Source organism: Ascaphus truei, chromosome 3, assembly GCF_040206685.1.
Source record: "Ascaphus truei isolate aAscTru1 chromosome 3, aAscTru1.hap1, whole genome shotgun sequence".
Classification (NCBI taxonomy): Eukaryota; Metazoa; Chordata; class Amphibia; order Anura; family Ascaphidae; genus Ascaphus; species Ascaphus truei.
This window is the reverse complement of record NC_134485.1, coordinates 19,034,649-19,047,511: the sequence shown is the minus strand read 5'-3', so window position 1 is coordinate 19,047,511 and position 12,863 is coordinate 19,034,649. Positions and strand designations below refer to the sequence as shown.

Here is a 12,863-nt window from a genome sequence, read left to right as displayed (position 1 = left end):
CGTATGTAGAAGTTACAGATCAGATTAAAATGTGAGACAGCTTTGGTTTTGAAAGAACTTAAACTGGTGGCGGATGTGAGAGTCTCCGGTAGGTTGTTCTAGTTTTGGGGTGCACGTTAAGAGAAGGAGGAGCAGCCGGATACTTTGTTCAGCCTAGGGACCATGACCAGGGAGGCTGCGAGGGACCCCCTCCCCCTCCCACTTGGAACCGGTACCCACATATAAACAGACAAGTAATGACAGACTCAGTTTTGCCGCAGACCGGGAGCAGAATGGAAGATTCGGCTCCCAGCTGCCTCTTTTGAAGCCTCCCTTGGCCTGCCCCCCCCACCCCCCCTCAGGGGTCGCGACGGCGACCCAGAGATCCTAGCGAGGTGAGGGGGGAGGGGGCTTGCCCCCTGGTCATGGGCTTCCCTCGCCTAATTGGCTGGAGGGATTGCTTGAACAGTCTTTTGGAGTCAGATGTCAGATGATAAGTGCTGCATGTGGTAGGGGTGAGGAGCTTGTTCAGATAGACAGGTAGCTTGCCCAGAAAGTATTTGAAGGCAAGAAAGGAAAGGTGAACTTTGCGCCTAGGCTCAAGTGATGACCAATCTAGTTCTTTGAGCATTTCACAGTGATGTGTGTTGTAGTTGCATTGGAGAACAAAATGACAAATTGAATTGTAGAGGGTGTCAAGTTTGCTAAGGTGGGTTTGGGGTGCCGAACCGTATATTATGTCTTCATAGTTGATAATTGGCATTAGCATCTGCTGTGCGATATGCTTTCTGACCAGTAGGCTTAGGGAGGATTTGTTCCTATAAAGTACACCTGGTTTGGCATAGGTTTTGGATGTCAGGGTATCAATGTGTATCCCGAATGATTTAAAACTAGTAGCAGGAGTTAGGGTGGTGTTAGCGTTGGTTCTGATCTTGAGCTCAGTCACTGGAAGCTTTAAAAATGTAGTCTTGGTCCCAAATACCATTGTTACAGTCTTGTCAGTGTTTAAAAACAGTTTGTTTTGGGAAATCCAGTTTTCAAGTCTCAAAAAGTCAGACTGAAGTATGTGTTCAATGTCGGAGAGGCTATGGCTGTGTGCATATAGGATTGTGTCATCTGCATACAGTACATGTGTATTGAAGCTTCCTTACAAGCTGTGGGAAGATCATTGATGAACACCGAGAAGAGTAGAGGCCCTAGAACAGAGCCTTGCGGGACACCACAGGTGATATTCAAGGGGTTGGAGTTAGAGCCTGAGATGGACACATGTTGTGATCTACCTGATAGGTAGGACTGAAACCAGTTTAAAGCATGCTTCCCTATTTCAGAGCTCTGGAGTTTAAGCAGGATAGCATGATCAACAGTATCAAAAGCCTTTGCAAAATCAAGGAATATTGCACCAGTGACTTGTCCCCGTTCCATTCCACACTGGATTTCATTGCATACTTTTAACAGGGTAGTTACGGTAGAGTGTTTGGGGTGAAAGCCAGATTGGAATTGGCTAGGGAAATTTGCCTTGGTATAGTAATCGCTTAATTGGGAGTAAACACATTTTTCCATGACTTTGGATAGTATTGGGAGAAGAGAGATTGGCCTGTAGTTTGAGACAGTGTTTTTGTCCCCACATTTGAAGATTGGGACAACTCTGGCAGTTTTCCAGGTCTTAGGGATATGGACTACAGACAGGATAGAGTTGACTATGAAAGCAATTGATTTGGCAATGGTTGGGGCACCAAGTCTTAGGAAATTAAATGGTAGTAAGTCAGGTCCACATTGGCTGCTTAGTTTTAATTTGAGGAGCGCTTGTGTAATTTCAAGCCTTTTCATGAAGTTTGTAAGCATAAAAAAAATAAGAAGAAAAACCAACGCAAATAACTATGTAGATAAATCACTGAGACACGCTTAGAAAATGCTTAATCCTAGTCCTTAAACTCCCATACGGGTTGTTGCCCTGCTATTCGCAATCGCTGCCATTGATTTGAAAATCAGTAAACGTGAGGTTGTAGTGCAAAAACCCATATCGAGGTTAGTGAATCTGCCCCTACTTGAATTAGTAGCATTACATAATCTTGAGTAATATTTATTAAGCCGTCCATTGCCATAAGGGACCTTTCCGATGCTGGAAGACGCCGTATTGCATATTCAAGTGAATGGACTGTAAGGCAGTAGTTCACTTATTAAGTACCGTATGGGATCTTACATTACCTGTTACAATGCTATGTTCCATTCATCAAATAGTACCATAATAATTAGAGCGTTCTAGACTATCTCTTACTAGGTGATGAATCTTGCTCAGGATACTTGGCTGAAGCAAACGTCTTCTTTTTAGTGTAACAAAAATCAGGTTTGGCAACATATTGATGGCATTTGCTTCTGCATCATGAATGGGACTGTAACAGGGGAGTAATCCCTGTTCAAGTAATGTGCCTTTAATCTAGCAGTGTGGTGGTTAACTGCTGGTAGTCAATTAATAAACACCACCTGCCTGATTTAGATTGCTTACAAAAGCCTGTCTGTTGAGACAGGAAGTGACTCACTTGTGAGCTGAACTTTGTAGACAGAGCAGAGGTTCTTGAGTCTCCCAGGAGAGACTGACCAAGAGAACACAGATCTCTGGAGCTGACAAATAAGACTTCTAAACCTGGATGCTGACATTTTCTGTGCACACACGGGTGCGGTTCCAGGAGAGCAGAGAAGCTTACTCTACAGCAGCTAACAGATAAGACTTTTATTAACAAGACTTTTTATATCTGTTCATTTCATGCTATGTGTTTGGGGCTGGGAGACATGCTTATCTAAGGGAGTTGTGAATTAATTGCATAGTATTCACTAGAAATACTCCCAAGTGAATAGAAGCTTTGTTCCCCCCCACCCCCCTCACTGTGTTTGGATGGTTTCCTGATATTAAGGAAAAGGCACCATAAAGCCTTGTTATAATTTCACCTTACAAAAGTCTCCAATTGTGTACCTCTGTGAGCGTCCGTCTACATATGGTGTCTGAAGTGGGATGAGAGGTCGTCTTTGAAGTTAGAAAGGACCGGAGATTTTTTCTGTGAAATTTTTTTAATGCTTTTTGCCTACAAACAGTCTGAGCAACTTAAAAAAAAAAAAACTCTCAGGCAGCAGAGACCAGAGTTAAAGTGATACACACCACTGAAACTTATACTGCACTGAAACTTACAAAACCACAGATGGACTCTTTTCCCCAATCCCAAGAGGAGAGAGACTGCTGAAGCAGCTAAACCTTATTTGCCTATCACAAAGTGTAATATGGTCATTGAAATAGGGGTTTTGCCTTCCAGCAATAGTCAGGGTTCAAGAAGTGAGTCAGCCCTTAAAAAGGGATAGGTGTTTGTTGTTTTCAAAAGTTTCGCTGAAGCAGTGAATACAGATGGTGACCCACGAGTGGTACTGATTTTGCAAATAAAGGTTGCCACACCGCATAGGGCTACCAGCTGTGAATGGAGTATATGCAGAAAAGTGTGAAAATTGATACAAGACTGTGCTGAAGCAGGGGAATTTTTAGCAAACAAATGCTGAGTGTAAAATTGCCCTACAGGGGAAAAAGGGATTGCTGAACTGTGTAAAAGGTATTTCAAAGCCAATTGCTGAGTGTTGAGTCACCCTGCCTGGAATGAAAGAAATAGTGCACTGCAAAGAATGTTTTTTTTTCTGCAAGTAAAAAAGTCTGCCTATACTGCTGCGGCAGAGTTTATTCGAGCATTTGCCCGTTCTCTGCCACAGCAGTAGCCTGGCGCGCGCCCGAGAGTGACGGGCGCGCGCCGAAGCAGCGGAAGAGCGCCCTCCGATCGGGGCGCTCTCCCTACCGCTACCGGGTCCGCCGGGTCCCCCGGAACCCCCTGCCGCTGTCCCGCGATCGCGGGACACCAGGGCTCCCTCGGGGAGCCCCTGGACACGCGTGCAGGGGGCGCACGCTCCCGAAGACGCGTGACCGCGCGTCTATGACGCGCGGCACGCCGAGGGGCGGCCACTAGCAAGCCGGGAGATTTCCCGGCTTGCGGTACCGACCACACTCGAATAAAGTGTGTCGGTACTGTATATATCTTGGGAGCAAAACAGACACCCAAAGTGTGAAGTGTGAAGTGTGAATGCCATAATACCCAAAGATAAGACTGAAAATTACTGAACTCAGGCAGAAAACCAAATTCTGTTGCTGAAGCAGAGGCATTGCACCTAGCAAGTAAATGGTGTAAAGCAAACAGAAGTTTTTACCTAGCAACCACACATTCAGCATACCTAATGAGAGATTATACCTAGCAAGTAAATGGTGTAAAGCAAATAGACTTTTTTACCTAGCAACTGCACATCTTGTATACCTGATAAGAGAAAATGCATGCACAGTACTGCTGATATTGTAAAAAAAAAATTACCCAAGAAAGAAAAGTCTACAGAGATGCCTGTGAGAGCTACAACCTCTACAAGCAAAATATGCCCATCTGTAGGACTACCACAATTGGGGATTCTAGCAAATACTGTGGCAACAGCTGCAATAGCGCCTCCTGAGGTCAGGAAGAATATTACACGTGATAGCCTAAAAATGGAGGACAAGATGCCGTGTTCCTGTAATGAACCCTACCCCACGGAAGAGTGGCCCTTCCAGTCCAATAAAGAGGAAGACATCTCTTACGGGGAACCCGAACCGAGTCACACCCACAAAACAACCCAAGAATGGTGGGGGTGCCTGAACTCGGCACGAACAGAAAAGACCGCCCTCTATGATAATGAATATGGTCGACAAGAGAAAGAGCGGGAGCAGCAGATCACCCAATATTTCTGTCAGCTAAAGCAACTGCAAGAAAAGCCTGACGTATATAATGAAGCTGCTAAAGTATCAAATAAAGAAGGAGACCCCAGTGTTCCTGATGGGACGGAGTCAACCAAAACAAAAAAGCGGAAAAAGAAAAGCGGTTCTTCAATTACCGAGGAAGTAACAGACACGTCCGCAGATCCTGTGGAGGTAAAGGGGGACCGAGTTGCCCTGCAGCCTAGAGAAAATGGAGAATTCGTCCTGCAGTTAACCGAATATCCAGAGGGCCCAAGGCAGAAGTCGTGTACCACAAAGAAGTGTCTGTCCGGTGCCAACAGTGAGGAACCCTCAACCAACCATCCCAGGGAAGTGGAGCCGGAACCAGTGAGTGATGATCCCTTGAGCAGCCCTGAAGATGAACTGAAAAATGCCAGGCATGACTGTGATATGCTCCGTGAACAATTGAAACAAAAGGAAGATGGTTACACAGAGCTACAGAAAAATAACGTGAAGCTACAGGAATATGTGCTCGCAATGTACTCTTTAGCCAGAACAGAATTGGACGATCTCAAGACTGAGCTAGATACTGCAAATGCTACAGCTGGAGAGACAGAGAGACTGTTCCATTCCCTTGAGTCAGTACACCAAGGAGAAAACAGACGCAGCGGCAACCTTGATGACAAAAATTACAGAGCTCCAGAATATGAAGGAGACACTGATACAGACTCAAAGAAAGCAAAGTGCGCAGATAAATTCCCTGAGAAGAGACTTGCAAGACGCACTAAAAAACAGGGATCTCTCGTGGATGAGATTACAGTCCTACAAGGACAAGTATTGACCCTGACTAAGCGTCAGTATCCCACAGCCTCAAAAACCCATGAAGACAAGGGTACAGTGAGAGCTGGGAATACCGCTAATCTGAAAGACAAGGTTGCAAAATTTGAACCAAGCACTAAACAAGCACTAGCAAAACCTTCAGCCACCCAGCAGGCAACAAAAGAAGGTACACGTGCTGAATTAAAACCAGAAGAATCCATAGCTGATGAAGCTGAAAAGATGGGACATTCTCTGGAAGTGGGTGTGGAATTGCAGCTTAATCTCAAAGAGGCTGAACTAGCAACCCCATTGAGTGGGAAAAGGGCAGAGCGACAGCTTCAAGAGCAGAAAACTCAAAGGGCTGTTTTTAAACGCTCTGCAACTGCTGCCATACAGTATGCCTACAATAAGACGAGCACCCGACGCAAAGGAAATCTCATGACCGCGCACGTAGAAAAAAGACTATACTTGGAAAAAGTCCTCCTCGAGCGACTGAGGGGTGCTGATCTCAAACACCTTCAGGAGGAGACACGAATAAACTGGAGAAAGGGCTCCAATCCCAGCAGGACTGAGGGTTCTCTTCCTCCATCCACTCTCATTCAAGTCACAGAGATATCTAGAATGAGAGTGGAAGGATGGGCTTTGGCCGTGGCAAGCCTGAGCTTCCCACAAACGGGAGGTATGTAACAGGGGAGTAATCCCTGTTCAAGTAATGTGCCTTTAATCTAGCAGTGTGGTGGTTAACTGCTGGTAGTCAATTAATAAACACCACCTGCCTGATTTAGATTGCTTACAAAAGCCTGTCTGTTGAGACAGGAAGTGACTCCTTAGCTCACTTGTGAGCTGAACTTTGGAGACAGAGCAGAGGTTCTTGAGTCTCCCAGGAGAGACTGACCAAGAAAACACAGATCTCTGGAGCTGACAAATAAGACTTCTAAACCTGGATGCTGACATTTTCTGTGCACACACGGGTGCGGTTCCAGGAGAGCAGAGAAGCTTACTCTACAGCAGCTAACAGATAAGACTTTTATTAACAAGACTTTTTATATCTGTTCATTTCATGCTATGTGTTTGGGGCTGGGAGACATGCTTATCTAATGGAGTTGTGAATTAATTGCATAGTATTCACTAGAAATACTCCCAAGTGAATAGAAGCTTTGTCCCCCCCCCCCCCTGTGTTTGGATGGTTTCCTGATATTAAGGAAAAGGCACCATAAAGCCTTGTTATAATTTCACCTTACAAAAGTCTCCAATTGTGTACCTCTGTGAGCGTCCGTCTACAGGGACACAGTCTTGTAAAATGTCAACTGAATCATGTTCTGCTAATATCTCAATTTGTGTTGGAATATACATCCTCATCAGAACCTGAGGAGTTTGCAATGCATGGTAAAGGAAACAAAAATAGAATGAGTGGGTTTATGAAACTTTCCCTTCACTGTTGCACTGGGGACAAGTTTCACTTTTACCAATGATCATACACTATGTCAATATTTTTCTTCTAGTGTTCTTCTGGAAGAAGGTCACGCTACAATTCCCTTTCTGGCAGAAACACTTACCAATGAGCTGGTGGCACATATCATTGTAAGTATACAAACTACGGCAATGACTCATAAGACTCTCACTTCCGAGGACACTACTACAGAGTTTGTTGGTTGTTGTGTATCAAGTTTTACTTCGATGGAAGAATAACAGATAGTAATTGGTCCCAGTTATTGATGGTCTCCTTGTAGCTTTGCCTGGAAGACTTCATTGACAAAGCGCAGCTTTTGATTTTTCAAGACGTACTGTCACATCCACCAATGTAGACACAAAAGTGATTTGAATGGCGCTTATACCCACATAAAAACTCAGTAAGTGAAAAATAATCTGTTTCACCAATCAGTGTGACAATCAAATGCTCTTAAATAATCACAAATATAGTGAAATAAAAATAACAATAAAGGAATGTTAGGTGATTGAACAATCTCAACCTCTGGTGGGAATTGTTTTGGGATTCCCTATTGAAATGTAGACTTGTCCAGGGTCAAGAGGGAGCGTATATATCAGGATCACCCCAAAAGAGAAGGAAAGAGTATAGTGCAATATTGTCTAATAGTTCTGAAGGAAATAGGGGTCGGCTCCTTCAGAGAGCCTGCTTATAGTGTAGAAAAGTTATGCAGGCAGAGAATGTGATATCCGGATTTCTGGATTGGAATATGTAATTGCAGTATGATCTCAGGAAAAGAGGAGAAGAAAACAAATGATTGTGCAGAACAATCTGAAAGTTTATCTTACATAGAAAAAACCAGTATATATGTACTCACATTGTGTACATATAATATGAACATATAAACAGTGTTGGGTGTTTGAGGTCGTTGCTCGCCGAGGAGGTAGTAATTCACGCCATTTGCCAGTCTCTGAATTGTCTCCCGGGAGTCTAGTAGCTCAAAGATCCTCCGGCTTGACGTATCGCGTCACTTCCAGCTGGAACAGTGTCACGTCCAGTTCCTCGGATCAGGGATATAGAGATGCAGTCGTGGGTTGGCAGGTCCTCCCGGCACAGCCTCCTAGTGTCTCAGCGTGCAGCAGGCAATAGCTAAACGCGTTTCTCTGAACTGGTCAGCTTCGTCAGGAAAAGCATAATACCCCGTAGTGGATTGAACATATTTAAAGCATGTGCAATTAATAACAGCAGTTTGATCACAGGTTCTCTCAATGAGAACATAACACAGTGATCAAATTCTGTTGGATAAGTATCTGTTTGGTCTCTTCAATGGAACTTTAATACATCAATAAAATACCTCATTCAATAATAAATTAATACAATGAACATAAACACTAAAAAAACATACATATACAATATGCTAATAAAACCACATTACTCCAAAAATCGATGAGAGAGAGAGCACGAGAGAGAGAGAGAGCACGAGAGAGAGAGAGAGCACGAGAGCATGAGAGAGAGAGAGAGAGAGAGCACGAGAGAGAGCACGAGAGAGAGCACGAGAGAGAGAGAGTACGAGAGAGAGAGCACGAGAGAGAGAGTGCACGAGAGAGAGAGAGAGCACGAGAGAGCACAAACATGCAGGGGCGAAAGATGCTTCACACTGGGGTTTCAAAATATCACATTAGTTTAAAAATAGTCCTATTTCAAAGTCTGCATTAAGACGCTTTGGTATCATAGTGTTCAATTTGTGGATCCAAAACATTTCACGCTTCCCTAAATCTCTGTGTCTGTTTCGACCCCTCCATTGTTGAAACACATGTTCAATTCCTACATATTTTAAGCCTCTAGGATTGGATTGATGGTGCAGAGCGAAGTGTTTAGACACACTATGTGTCATAACACTGTGTCTTATGTTGCTTAAATGCTCAATTATTCTCGTTTTTATTGCTCTTTTTGTTTTCCCTACATATTGTAAACCGTAAGGGCATTAAATAAATAAATAACATCCTCTGATTTACAATTCATATATTTGTTAATTTAAAAAAACTCCTTTTTGTTATTTGATTTAAAAGTCCTCTTTTCATCTAATTTGTGCTCACAAGCTTTGCAGGACACACATCCATAAAAACCTCCCAGTTGTTGTAACCAACCTTTTTCTTTTTGTTTCATTTTTCTAAGCGTACTGGGCTTATTCGTTAGGTTCTGTGCTTTTTTTAAATTACATTCGATTTATTAGGGATATCATCTTTTAAAACTGTATTATGTAATAAAACATGCCAATGTTTTTTAATAATGATGTCTATCTTTTTTGCCTTTCTATTGTAAGTTGAAAGGAAAGCTGTGTCAAAATTATTTTTCACAATTGACTTCTCTTTATTAGGTTTTATTAATTCTTTTCACTGCAATCCATCGGCCCTTGTTCGAGCTCGATTTAAAATCTCATCATCATAGTCCTTCTGTAAAAATCTATTTTTTTTAAATTTCACATTGACTTAAAAAGGTATTATCATCTGTGCAGTTTCGTTTCATTCTTCTAAATTGGCCGAAGGGTACATTATCCATCCACTGGGGATGGTGGCAGCTGGAACGTAAAATATAATTATTACTATCTACAGATTTTAAAAAGGACTTAGTTTTAATTTTCCCATCGTTAATATAAATAGTGCGATCTAAAAATTCCAGTTCTTTTTCGCTTGATATAGATGTGATCTTTAAATTATTGTTATTCTGGTTGATTTTTTTCCAAGAAAATATCTAGACTCCTTTGGTCTCCTTGCCATAGCATTATAATATCGTCGATATAACGCCGCCAGAGGTCCAAGTTTGCGCCAGGCCCCGCCTTGGACCAAATGCGCTCCTCTTCCCAGAATCCCATGAAGAGGTTGGCGTAACTCGGCGCAAATTTGGTCCACATGGCGTTACCACATTTTTGAAGATAGTGGTTTCCTTCAAACCAAAAGAAATTTTTCTGCAATATAAAAATAATATTTATTTATTTATTTATAAAATGTTTTACCAGGAAGTAATACATTGAGAGTTACCTCTCGTTTTCAAGTATATCCTGGACATAGTTAATGACATATAATACATGGTTACAAATACAGTTACATAAATGAACAAGGTATACATTATATACAATACATTGCATGCACAGCTAGATGAGATGTATATTCTAGGCGTATGTAATAGTTACAGACCAGATTAAAATGTGAGGCAGACTTAGTTTTGAAAGAACTTAAACTGGTGGTGGATGTGAGAGTCTCCGGTAGGTTGTTCCAGTTTTGGGGTGTACAGTAAGAGAAGGAGGAGCGGCCGGATACTTTGTTGAGCCTTGGGACCATGACCAGTCTTTTGGAGTCTGATCTCAGATGATAAGTGCTGCATGTGGTAGAGGTGAGGAGCTTGTTCAGATAGATGGGTAGCTTGCCCAGAAAGTATTTGAAGGCAAGACAGGAAAGGTGAACTTTGCGCCTAGACTCAAGTGATGACCAATCTAGTTCTTTGAGCAGTCATGTGTGTTGTAGTTGCATTGGAGAACGAAACGACAAATTGAATTGTAGAGGGTGTCAAGTTTGCTAAGGTGGATTTTGTGTGCCGAGCCATATACTGTGTCTCCATAGTCGATAATTGGCATTAGCATCTGCTGTGCGATACGCTTTCTGACCAGCAGGCTTAGGGAGGATTTGTTCCTGTAAAGTACACCTAGTTTGGCATAGGTTTTGGATGTCAGGGTATCAATATGCATTCCGAATGTTAAGTGGGAGTCAAACCATATGCCCAGATATTTAAAACTAGTAACAGGAGTTAGGGTAGTGTTAGCGATGGTTCTGATCTGGAGCTCAGTCACTGGAAACTTTAAAAATTTAGTCTTGGTCCCAAATACCATTGTTACAGTCTTGTCAGTGTTTAAAAACAGATTGTTTTTGGGAAATCCAGTTTTCAAGTCTCAAAAAGTCAGACTGAAGTATGTGTTCAACGTCTTAGAGGCTATGGCTGTGTGCATATAGGATTGTATCATCTGCATACAGTACATGTGTATTGAAGCTTCCTTACAAGCTGTGGGAAGATCATTGATGAACACTGAGAAGAGTAGGGGCCCCAGAACAGAGCCTTGCGGGACACCACAGGTGATATTCAAGGGGTTGGAGTTAGAGCCTGAGATGGACACATGTTGGGATCTGCCTGATAGTTAGGACTGAAACCAGTTTAAAGCATGCTTCCCTATTTCAGAGCTCTGGAGTTTGTTAAGCAGGATAGCATGATCAACTGTATCAAAAGCCTTTGCAAAATCTAGGAATACTGCACCAGTGAGTTGTCCCCGTTCCATTCCACTGGATTTCATTGCATACTTTTAACAGGGTAGTTACCATGGAGTGTTTGGGGTGAAAGCCAGATTGGAATTGGCTAGGGAGATTTGCCTTGGTATAGTAATCGCTTAATTGGGAGTGAACACATTTTCCATGACTTTGGATAGTATTGGGAGAAGAGAGATTGGCCTGTAGTTTGAGTTGAGACAGTGTTTTTGTCCCCACATTTGAAGATTGGGACAACTCTGGCAGTTTTCCAGGTCTTAGGGATATGGCCTACAGAAGGGATAGAGTTGTCTATGGAAGCAATTGGTTTGGCAATTGCTGGGGCACAAGTCTTAGGAACTTAGATTGTAGTAAGTCAGGTCCACATTGGCTACTTAGTTTTAATTTCAGGAGTGCTTGTGTAATCTCCTCTTCGGATACTGGGCCAAATTGAAAATTGTGGGCAGTGTTGGGAGGGGGTGGGGCTATATGGATACTCCCAGGATGAGATTCAGGTTTGTGGTTTGGGTTGCGTTACTCTCAATTAAAAACGTAATTTGGATCTCTGGTAACTCAGCATCTTTAGAAAGTAAATAGTTGACTGCTTCACATCCCTGATGATGTAAAATAGAAGTGTATAAGGAGGCAAAATCAATTCACACTAAAACATAATTTTCATTCCATATAATATTGAAGTGAAACTTCTTTCGTGGCACCTAGTCCTGATAGAGCAAAACTGGATAGATGGGGGGCGAAATGTGAAACGGAAGTGACGTCACCAAATGGACACCGCTCCGCTCACACGTCCCCTGTCCCCTGTCCCCTGTCACATGCGGCGGCTGTCGCCGCCGGCGCCGCTCCTAATCGCCGCCGCACCCCCCCACACACACCCCCCCACACACACACCCCCACACACCCGGCTGCTGACATATGCGGCCCAACTGTTCCACGACCGCTGCCATGCTGCGCATGCGCAGTTGTGATGGCGCCGCTGACGGACGCCACACATGCGCAGAAGAGGCTGGCAGCGGCGTCGTCCCACCCACACGCTCCTCACGACGCCATTCAGCTTTCCACTGCCGCGGGCGTTCGCGGGCCCCTTGCGCCCGCAGGAAGCGGTGGCACACGGCGCAAACCCGGGCGCAACCTGCGTGGCACAGGGCCTCGGTCACTCATGCCCGTGCCGGGCGCATGTACCCCGCGGGAGGTGTGTGTGCGCAGATTGCGTGCGGGGTGTGTGTGTGTCTCTGTGTGTGTGTCTGTATGTCTGTGTGTGTGTGCGCACGCGCGCTCAGAATTTGCATAAGGGGGGGGAGAGAGGTGGTGCGCAATGTTACACCCCACCCCTGGCTGCAGCTGGACACCCACACACTGACTGACCCAACCACACACTGACTGACCCCCCCACACACTGACTGACTCACCCACACCCCCCCACACACTGACTGACCCACCCACACCCCCCCACACACTGACTGACCCACCCACACACCCCCGCACACTGACTGACCCACCCACACACTGACTGACCCACCCACACACTGACTGACCCACCCACACCCCCCCACACACTGACTGACCCACC

General features: G+C 44.1%; 1 protein-coding gene across 1 annotated transcript in view; it reads left to right on the top strand.

The window, feature by feature from the left end:
- LOC142491315 (interferon-induced GTP-binding protein Mx2-like) overlaps positions 1–12,863 on the top strand; it is a 52,518-nt gene that overhangs the window by 17,771 nt on the left and 21,884 nt on the right. Inside the window, exon 8 of the mRNA XM_075593702.1 lies at positions 7,066–7,144. Coding sequence (XP_075449817.1) covers positions 7,066–7,144 — 79 coding nt within the window. The remainder of the gene's footprint in view (positions 1–7,065; positions 7,145–12,863) is intronic.